Source organism: Herpailurus yagouaroundi, unplaced genomic scaffold (assembly GCF_014898765.1).
Source record: "Herpailurus yagouaroundi ecotype Mexico unplaced genomic scaffold, PumYag 182, whole genome shotgun sequence".
In the NCBI taxonomy this organism is placed as follows: domain Eukaryota; kingdom Metazoa; phylum Chordata; class Mammalia; order Carnivora; family Felidae; genus Herpailurus; species Herpailurus yagouaroundi.
The window spans coordinates 40,824,928-40,836,388 of NW_024412413.1; the positions used below are offsets into that span (position 1 = coordinate 40,824,928).

The 11,461-nt window shown below is 35.2% G+C and overlaps 1 protein-coding gene across 7 annotated transcripts in view; it reads right to left on the minus strand.

Annotated features, from left to right (window-relative positions):
* NAV3 (neuron navigator 3) overlaps positions 1–11,461 on the minus strand; it is a 600,880-nt gene that overhangs the window by 62,155 nt on the left and 527,264 nt on the right. For all 7 annotated transcript variants that reach the window (XM_040491360.1, XM_040491363.1, XM_040491362.1 and 4 more), the window contains 3 exons: positions 9,762–9,814; positions 4,036–4,059; positions 1,378–1,455 (listed from right to left, as the gene is read on the minus strand). In XM_040491360.1, the coding sequence (XP_040347294.1) occupies positions 1,378–1,455; positions 4,036–4,059; positions 9,762–9,814 (155 nt within the window). The remainder of the gene's footprint in view (positions 1–1,377; positions 1,456–4,035; positions 4,060–9,761; positions 9,815–11,461) is intronic.

Sequence of the window (11,461 nt, forward strand, 5' to 3'; positions counted from 1 at the left end):
AAATAAAATCCTGAGTAATCATTAACGACATCTGTAAATATCTTGACTCTCCAATCCATAGGGTCTATCATTGAGCCTTCCTCATTGCAGATAAACACAATTCATGTGTTTCTGGCATTTACATTGTAATATGTTCTCTGGGTGCTGAGTCAGGAACCTAGACTGAGTGTTTTACAGTGTTATTCATCTAGCCTATAGTATAAAATTTATAGTTGCTTCTGAACTATTTCTTTAAGAATTATTCTTAAACATAAAATATAGGTTAAATAATTCTGTCCTCTTTCAGTACTGCCTAAAAATTCTCTAAAACCTGCCATTATTTTTAACAACCCCCTAACAACATCGATAAAAATGAATACAGCCCACCCCAAATTAATTTGATTCTTCCCACGTTGAAAAGATAAAATCAATTCAAATCCAGTGCTGAAATGAATACATGGTGGGTTAAAAAGACTTACTTCTATACTGTGGAAGTTATATTGCACAATAATTTTTATCCTTAAAATCTCTCTTAATCAGCTCATACCCCATGGGCCTACACCTGCTCTCTCTTGCCCTGTCATGCTTTGTCTAGGAGATAGAAAACCTCAATGGAGAGCAGAGTGGTGAGGCAGAGGAAGGGCCCAGAGCTACACGCTTCAACTGAGCAGATTAATGTTGAGTGCAGGTGGCAGGGCGTATGGCAAAACAGTGGGAGCTTCCTTACCCCTCACTGGTGTTTCTAACACTAATGTTCCTTAGGACCAGGCACAATGTCACAGGCTCTCCTTTCTTATTCTGCATCTATTCTGAATATTCCTGGCACATTGAAAGATATTCAATAAATGTTAATATTATTGATGGTCTCATTGGCATCATTTTTGCCATTCTCAGCTGGTCAAACTGCTATGAGAAGACTGCCCAGGTTTTTTAGGGAACTCTCTCTCATTTCCAATATAGCTTGGATACCCAAATGTAGACCTAAGTTAATTTTTTTTATAATTAATTGGGTGCTTAACTAATTGCCCAATAAATTGTGCTGAAGAATGCAGGGCACATAGAATTTTTTATCTTCCAAAGTTAATCGCTGTCAACCACCAACTGTATTGTGGTTTGAAAAATATCTACGGAGAGTAATAAAAATAAGACATAAGAAAAGAAATAGCCCTTGTAACTCTTACTAATGTTTCCAACCTAAGAAGAAACAAAAGCCCTTTAACCACGTCAATTTGGGTTTACATTTTATTATTTGGCATGCAGGGAAATTTACGTTTGTATGAGTGACTGAAGTCTGTTTTATTTTTGGACACTTAAAGTTTGTGAGGCTGTTACTAAAATTATTCCATTTACTATATAAAAATCTATTCTAATATATCAAAAAAATCAAGAGTGACTTACATTTGCTGAAAGTTGAGATGTGAGGGTAGCAACTTTTTCTTGCGATGCAACCAGCTCTCGCCGCAGTTTATGGATTTGCTGAATGTAATTAAAAAAAAATCAATTCAATATGCTAGTGGATTTTTACTTAAAACTAAGAATCCAATCCAAGAAAGCAAATACTATATTCCGCTCATGCAGCCCCTTAATTACTGTATCAGCACCAATTCCTGAAAAACCAAAGAAATGTGAACACTAGCTATACAGTAACAGTCAAATACCATGTATAAGAGAAGTAAGTGACTATGTTCAATATTACCTTCAAGGTCAGGACTCAAATTTGCAAATTAAAATTTTTTTAACATTTATTTATTTTTGAGACAGAGAGAGACAGAGCATGAATGGGGGGGAGGGTCAGAGAGAGGGAGACACAGAATCCAAAGCAGGCTCCAGGCCCTGAGCTGTCAGCACAGAGCCTGACACGGGGCTTGAACTCACGGACCACGAGATCATGACCTGAGCAGAAGTCGGATGCCCAACAGACTGCGCCATCCAGCCGCCCCTCAAATTTGCAAATTAAAGGAATGTACTGAAAGTTTTAGCATGGAGGCTAGCATGGAGTTTTAGCAAAGAAAAAAAAAATACTTTTTGTTTTGTTTTGTTTTGTTTTGTTTTTTAGTATGTGCTTTTAAAAATTTTCTAGTTTGGCAACTTCGCAGCATTAGACTATCCCTTAGCCACTGAAAGTTGGCTCCGATCCAATGTGTAATGATTCCATATTTGAAAATAATTTTATTAGCTGGAGTTTTAATGGCTAACATTCTGAGAGATGCCTTCCCAAATCTTTATTATAATGCCTTTTATTCATTGAGCTACTATTAGCTCAGACTAAAAATGTTTTATAGATTAACCATAGCTTAAGAGGGGAAAAAATCAGTAATGCTGTTCAAATAATGAGATAAACCAATAAAATAAATATGCTAAAACGTCTACCTCTTTAGCTAAGTTCACACTGTACCATAACTGAACCGGAGGAAGAGAGTAGTTCATATCACATTTAAATTGTCAATGTAAGCACTTTCTGCAGTTAAAACTCTGTGTCTCATGTTGCTAAGAAATGTAAACAGCGATTAGTAAGGGTAAAACATCTACAGTCATCTGAGACTAAGTCTACTGGTCTACTTCTGGTCTCCAGGGATTTTAGTTATTTAGATGCTAAACATTCTACTCTAATTCTTCTCCTTTCTCTAAAAAGAAATCTTCTATTCTTGTGGTTGGACTTTTGGAATACTGTCTCAGTTTGAAAGAGCATTCTTGACACAGTTCAGCGTCTTCTCCCCCACTTTTTGGCAGAAAAGAAATGGTAGTCAATGTCGAGAGACTCTAAAGACCTTGTGAATTTTAAGCTGGAAGCAGAGACGGTGAACATTTATATAATTTCAGCAAATGTGATCCCATTTCACTCCTGTTTTTTTTTTTTTTAATAGATACACCAGCCCCAAATAGCATTGCACTGACTTGCATTCAAATGATGATGACCAGACAGTCCCAGAAAACAGACCATATACTTTATCCTAAACCAATACAAACTTAAGGAGCCTTTCTCAAGATAATAGCCTCTATTACATGATCCTTTACAAATTAACCCAGGAAACCTTAAAGGAACGGAAATTATTTTTTAAAAACCGTGATCCATTAGGAGGCAGAGATGACAAAAAGGGGAGATGGGTAAGGACTAATCAGGCAAACAGGCAGCATTTGTTTATCTCAGCAGCCATATTACGACCAAATTAGCACTGTCAGGTCCATGCAATGTAAATAAAATACTTTAGGTTTTTTTTTAAAAAAAACATACTAACTTTTTGGTCTAGCAATGATAAAGATCAAATGCTATAATCAATACTATTTCAGTATTTTTAAGCATAGCATAAATTTTCCTTTAAGGGCTAATAAGGGCAGAGATCCTTTGCAAAGGCTATTGCCAAGACATTGATTTTCTCTGTGGTCTGACTGCCTCAGTGTAAACCAATCAAATATCATTACCACACCTTGAATAAAGTCCTAATTAAAGTCCTCCCGCTCTCCTTGGATAGGAAAATTCTTTTACAAAGTGAAATAAAAAGGATACTCTCTCCAGGTTGCAATCTGATTGGTACATGATTGAGACAAAGTGCATTTGTGAAATGTGTGTGATTAGAACAATATACCACACTAGACATGAAGCGGTGATTAGAGCGGCAAAGTCCCGGCATGAAACAGATGGACTGTGATGCTGGTAGCTCTGTTATGGAGGTCTGATGCCTAAGGTTTAACGGTTTCGTTAATCCTATGCAGTTAGTCTCACAGGCTTGGGGAAAAGAGACTACAATGAATTGGAAAGACCACACATTCATTCATTCATTCATTCATTCATCAGATCTAATGAGTGCTTACTACTACAGGCAAATTTTTGGTTGTTGATCTAAAACTCCATTCTAGAATGTAAGAGGTAAGCTTGCTTTTAAAAACTTCCTTTCATTTTCCTTAAGAGTAAATATCCGAGACCATTTATCAACTAGAGGATCACTTCTGTTGGCAGTGCTGGAGAGCTATGCTACTGTATCACACAGCCCTCTAGTGGTACCTTCATTTCATCACAGATGTAAACAAAGTGGAATATGAAAATGCTACAAATTTTACCTCTGAATGAGCTTTTTCTTCAGCCTGTAAAAGACAAAAGGAAAAAAAATTAACTATAAGTCACTAATGTCATTTTTCTCCACAAGTATAAATGTATAATTGTACTGTATTAAAAATATTATTATGATCCAACCTAAGACTATTTATAAATTATTATTATAGTAAAATACATGTTAAAATTTCATAGTATTATAAATTATTGTTATATTTATACTATACTTACATGTTATAAATATTAGACTAATATTCTATTATTATAACAGGAACCGTTAAGATTGCAAATGAGTACTTCCTTATATACAAATGATAAAATTTTTTGAAAATGTAGGTTATTTGATTCATGGATATATAATATGCCTTAAAAGCAAAGTTAGAATTAAAAGACAATGTTATTCTAAGATTCAGACCATAAGCAACAAAAACAAAAGTAATCATAACATTTCACTCTAAAAAAGATGGGTGTAGGAAAAAATGAAATATTGGACTTTTTCATATATATTAGAAAATACACTCCATGATATTATAGACATCATCAGCCACGACTTGGGAGTCAGAATTTTATTCTGTGATTTACAGATCATAAAAATGCCAAATAAGGCTGGAGGGAAAATATTGACCTCAACTGATAACTGGGTAAAATCACTTTATTAGTTTCTGTCTTGTCGCTAATGATTATTAAGTTTACTGAGCTGCAAGTCAGCAAAACATTAAAATTCTCCGCGTCAAGATGGTGATGAAAGTGGCTGACAAACATCTTTGGTCATACACATTATGCAAATAAGGACTGCTTTAGGAAATTGAAGGCTGTTTTGGACTCAGTTGCAGAAAATTCCCAGCTCTGTTTTTCTTCTTTGTGCTGGGCTGCAAAATGCCAGAAAATGAGTTATGTGCACCATTACATTTGGGAAGCTCCCTTATTCTGGAAAACGGTGGAGAATGAATAATACCGCTGAACAGTACAAATCTGCTCATTGCACTGATCAATTTCGAAGCTAAAAAAATTTTTAAAAACTCTCATTTCCTATCTTTCTTTTGGGGACATTTCCTGGTTGATTGATACAAAAGTACCTGAACCACTTTTTTTTTTTTTTTTTTTTAGAAAATATACAATAAAACAAAGTAACAACATAAACATCAAGGTATTTTTTTATGCATAAGCATTTTTGAGTTTTCCCTTTCCTGTATTTTCTCTACTCTTAAAAATAATGTATCGTTAGTAATGTTGTGTTGGAATAACAGAGTGGTTACATAGTAAAATCCTAATAGCCTTTATAAGAAAACTGTGTTTTAAAAATAAATGCTAACATAAAGCTTGAATACTTTACATCTCAATTTTAATTTTTAAGTGAAGATTTTATTTTTTAATTCTAATAGTTTTAAGGTTTCCTCAACAGTTGGCGTTTGAATCGGAAGTAGGGAACTAATTTTAAGATGGAAATTTCACCTTAAAGAAAGCTGGAAGTTATTTGCCTTAAGATATATGGCACAATTAGCTATGACGATTTGTTTTCCCTAGAACTTGGCATGTTTGTTGCCACTATATTTTGCCCAAATCCTGCTTCAAGGCCTGCTAGCATTATATAAAACTGATAATAAATAATTTGTATCTTAAAAAATGCAATGCATCCTATTTAACAAAAAAGTCAAGAAAGATATTCATATTTCTCATTAAAAAAACCTTGAATAAGTTATTTATAATACTCATAAGTATAACCATTACATATTCATTCCATATGGGTTGTATATAATGATTTTTCTCATTGCTATATTTTCACAACTATCTTTTCCTTTAATCTTTGCCTTCTTTCATACCTCATGGCTATTAGTACTAGGTAGGTGTTACCATAAAGTGGAAGCACTGAGGCAGAATATTAATATTATACTTCTTTCAGCAATTCAGGCACAGAATTAATAACATCATGAAGAAATATGATTACTTGCCATTTTTAAATGATGGTTTTGAACCAAGTTCAATGTCTGGAGAATGGTAGACAGTATAAAACATTTTGCCTAAATAAAATTATATCAGATGATTCTTTACTCCATAAATCATTAATTAGCCTTTCATTCACCCATTCAAATTTACTAAAAAAAATTACTTTAGTATTAGTTGTGTGTTAGGAAATACACTAAAGGGATCCACAACAAACCAAACATGGCCTCTGCTCTTATTAAATCAATATAAATTAGATTCCAGGTACAAAAAAGATTCAATCAAGTTTTTAATATACAAGTCCAGTCAGAAAAAAAAGCTATTTATTGCAACGATCAACAATTTCAGTGCTTAAAAGGACCAGGAATATAAAGAATATAAAAGGCTCTGGGAATTAAAAAAAAAAATCATACAGCCTCCCTAGGCTTTTATTTTCCCCACTTTTCATAAAGATACAGATAATCAGGAGTATGTCTTTCCTTCGAGAAATTAAACAGCACAATAATAACTAAGAACCCGAACTCAGCTTCAGTGTCAGGAAGAAAAAAGGTTGTGGAGGCGGGAACCGGCCTGAGAATATACTCCAGCATCTAAAGGGATGATGCCAAGTGACTGTAAACCTGGAGGAATTCATCTCAGTGTTACTAGATATTCAGGTTACATTAAAAAGAACTTAGAAATTTGAATTTTTAGATAAAACCTCTGGATTTCACAGTGTTGGCTTGGATTTTAAAAGAAGCACACAAACTCTAAGTTTGCCAAAGGTAAGAACTTGGCAGATCAGATTAGGCCTATGATTTTTTTTAATGTTTATTTATTTTTGAGAGAGAGAGAGAGAGAGAAAGAGAGAGACAGAGAGAGAGAGACAGAACATGAGAAGGGGAGGGGCAGAGACAGATGGAGACAGAAGCCGAAGCAGGCTCCAGGCTCTGAGCTGCCAGCACCGAGCCTGATGTGGGGCTTGAACTCACAGACCGTGAGATCATGACCTGAGCTGAAGTCAGTCAGATGCTTAACCGAGCCACCCAGGTGCCCCTAGATCAGGCCTATGATTTCTGATCAATATGCAAATTCCCTTTCTGCTCAGGAATATTCTATCAGGTGATAATCCTCAACTTTGCAACACAATACTTTTGAAAAATTTACCAAACTGTAAGTTGTAGAAGCGTTAAAAGATCTATAGGTAAAGAATCCTTCCAATGAGACTTGTTAGATTGGTGATTTTATAGGCAAATGTTCTTTGCAACAGGCCATTGTTATTAGTTTGTTTTAATATCTTGAAGTGCAATACACCCAGAAAAATATATAATCCTGTAAGTTGTATAAGTGTTAATGTTATATGGATAATGTTAGAGTAAACATGGTTTATACTCATGGTTGACGAGAGCAGTGTTTTGTCTAGTAAGAGCAGATAGTGTCTAATATACTACTTAAAAAAAGAACTTTTTCTCCTCCTAGACACTTGAATTATTTGATGAAGGAAATAACCATGCACAGCTATGTTACTACACTGCATAAATTCAAAAGATGCAATTCACATCAACTATGATATAAATGGTGCTCCTAGAATCACTGTGCATCAAAAATTTATAATTTTTGTTATTTTTGGTATACAACTTTTCTGGTCTTCCCTAATAATTACACAAAACCCTTGAGACAGATGGGATAGATCTGGCTGTTGTTTTCCAATTTGATTTTACAGGTATAGTCCAAAGAAACTTAGCAACTTTTCTGATGTCACACAGTAATTGCTGATAGAGTTAGGCAAGAATGCAAATCAACTGAATCTTGATCTAGAGTCCTTAAGAAGGCATGAAAAATAATGACAAACTGACTTTTTACCTCATGGTTTAAAAAATACTTTCACAGATATTTTCTCATCGTCAGTGGAATCTAAGTGAATGATAATGGGGGACTGAAGTCAGAATGACTCCTCATCATCTTTGATTTTTGGTTTTTCTTTTTATTAGTCCTCCAAATATGCATTTATTTGAATTGTTTAACTATAGGTTATTTGTGAGCTCAAGAATATAATTTCCATCATTTTCAGGACAACCACGTACAGTCTCTGTGGCTTGAAGACCTGATACATCCTTTTCACACTTAACACAAAGGTATATTTCATTTCTAAGTTTTGGCATATAGGTATATGTATGTAGTCACTTTCGTCTCTGTTCCTATCATATATTGCACTCTTACTACATACTCCTCATGTATGCTTTCTGATTGTCCTTATCGTACAACATCTACTCCTACTTATCTACAATTATTAAAATGAAGCCCCTTGTTCCTTATGAACTTGCAATACCCAATATAGAAGCTACTAGACATACGTGCCTATTTAAATAATTTAAATTAATTAAACTTAAAAATTCAGTTTCTCTGTTACCCCACACTTTAAACAGTCAATAGCCACATGTGGCCAGAGGTCACTGTACTGGACAGTGCAGCTAGAAAACCTTCTTATTGTCATATAAAGTTCTACCGGACTCTGGTACATACTAATCAGCCATCTGTTTTCCCTGAAACCAAGCTCCTTTTCTTCTGGAATCTTTCTCAGGCTGAATGAAGGCAGTTTTATTCAAATGGTGGTTTTGCATATATTTAAAATATTACGATCATGCTGCATCGTTTGATGCTATGTAGGGATTTCGGCCGCAATGCTTTAGGTCAGAGGTCATCTCCTGAGCACACAGTGGCCCCGGGCCAATGAGGAGGGTTAAGTGTTAACACAGTTCTTTCATGTGTTTTTGCCAAACCATTTCACCTTTCTACTTCTTATCCACTTGCCTAAAGGATTACATTTAAACAATAATAGTGATTTCTTCATTTACAGAGTGTAATTGGCAAATTTAATCATGAAAAGGAGACATGATGAGAAAAATATTGCTTTTCCCAGTAATATTTCTGATCTTGTGTAACTATCCAAAGCAATAAATATGTGAGATGAGCTTATAAAATGAGGGCCCTAACATTTAAGCCTAATGAAATGAGTGAAACAATTAGCGTTGCCCATCAGGCTTCATTGCTCAGTGATGGCCAAGACTGAACTTTTTATGAACCTCAGCTCTGGCTAAGAACTATTTGCACTGCTGAAGTCTCAGTGAGATTCAGTAAATGAAATACACCTCACTTTTACTTAGGCATGAAGGAACCCTCCTATTAAATATAACATCCTATAGATTTTCTTCTTTTTTTTTTTTTTTGCAAAAAAAAAATGAAATTATATTAAGTGGACAGGAAGCTCATCTTGGCAAAAACAGATTATAACTGCACACATCAGGAAAATAAGTTGAAACATCGGCATTTTTCTCTTTGCAGAAATAGTTTTAAAAATCATTCTATTTCAGAAGGTATGTATTTTTAAGAGTCTCTAGGCCTTTTACGCCTTTACACTTTGGCACAGAGGAACTTGAAAAATTAAAATAAGAAAATGGAGAAAATACCATTGAAGAATTACCAGTCATGGCTCAGAGAACCAAACAAGGAAAACCATTCAATATTATCAATTTATGGGAGAGTACATGGTTTCAGCGATTCCCAGTTATACCCCAAGAGGTTTTACGAAACTCAGCTTTTCATGCACTCATTGATTTTAATAAGTACACAAAAGTCCAGCGAAAGCGCATAAAACTGGGCCACAGAAGGTCCGGGAAAGCACCCGCCAGCTATTGGTTATGGTAGCTGAGCGTATGGCCTCATTTCACTGTGCAACTTCTGTGTAAATGTCAACCTATTTAATCACTGTGTGCTTGGCCGAGGCAGAAGCTCCTTGTTAACAACGGATACTTACTGTTGAGTAAAGAGAAGAAGTGCTGGAGACCAGGGATAATGAAGAGCCGTGAACTGGAAAAAGCAAAAACGAACAAGAGGTAAAATAATGAAGCGTGCTCAGAAACACCCGGCCTTTGCTAGAAAGTGGAGACTAGGCAATTAGGGAAATAAAATAATACAGCTAGATACAAAGATCTGAGAACAATTCTCCTGCCATTTCTTGGAGGTCAAAATGTTGAGACATGGGAAGGTCCCATACCTGTTCTCCTAAAATATCTCCCTCATCATGTTATGGAGAGGATTTGGCCAATACAAGCCCTGTAGGCATGCTGTTGACAGATTCAAAGTTACGGTAAACCTCCACATAATAAATTACCAGAAAATCATGGAAACCTAAAGTTGCCATAAACTTATGAACTTAAAAAAAATCTCTTTATTTTATACATTTTCTTTCTTTATTTAATTTCATTTATATACAACAAAGGTCCATTTTCAATGTTTTTTCTCCATATACTTTCAGGGACATAAGCATTTTATTTAACTTGCTATTTCAACATTATCTGTGATGAGTTGATAATACTCATTTAAATGGAGAATTATTGTTTCTTTTGTAGTTTTAGTAATGGAAAATTACTTATTTCAAGGTGGTGTCTCAATGAAATTAAGAATGGAAATTGAGTACTGGCTTTTATCTAGGTATACCAAAATAACATCTTAGGCAAGTGGTAGACTGCTTTGTATTTCTCGGCAACTAATGTGTTAAGCCCAAAAGGTAGATAAAATTGTGCTTAATTATAGTTATAGAAAAGCCCTTCCTCTTTTCATTGTGGGATAATATAAAGTTATTTCTGCATACTCATCCATTAAATAGTAGTTGGTCCCACCCAATGTGACAGGTCCTTTCTGGATCCTGGGACTATAAAAATTATGACACAATCCTAGGAGCTTGAAAAGAAGTAGAAAGATATTCAACTGAGAAGATAATTATAAAAGAGTAACATAAATACTACTGAGAGCAATACAAGGGGTACAGCAAGGACACAAGGTTGGTGCTCACAACCTGGTCTGGAAAGGCTGGCAAAGCCGTGCAGGATTGTGGCAGTGTGGCTCAAAAGAAAGGGATGAATTTGAGGGACATCAGGAAGAACCTCTTTAAAACTGACTGACTATAAATGCGGGTCAAAGAGGAAAGAAGGACAACCCCCAGATCTCCAGCTGGAGCACCTCCTACCACTGTGTGAGATGTGCAAAATGTTAGTCATCTAAAGAACACAAAACAACCAAACAAAATCCCACATTCTTTCAACCTCTAATAACACCAGAATGGACTAAGATTTTCAACATGGTGTAATGAATTGGGAGAATGAATGGTGCAATGAATTGGGAGATCCCATTTTTTGGTCTGTTCCTGCTACTTACTATTTATAGGTCTATGGACTCCTAGTTCGTGGCACGTTCCTGATCTTCACTGTGAGCATTGAGCAGGGAGGGCATCAATAAAGCCCTTCCCATCTCACTAGTTCAATAATCCCTTGATTGCAGACCATATTGTAAGAATAATAATCGTTCAGTGTTCAATGGATGGGCATCAAGAAGCCATCTTGCCCACTCAGGGTGCTGTTCAGCCATTTAGATTATTTAATCTTCATACACAGAAGGCCAGACTTTCTCAGCATATGAACAGTATTCTATCTGTAAATGAGCACTCTAGAGAGCCAT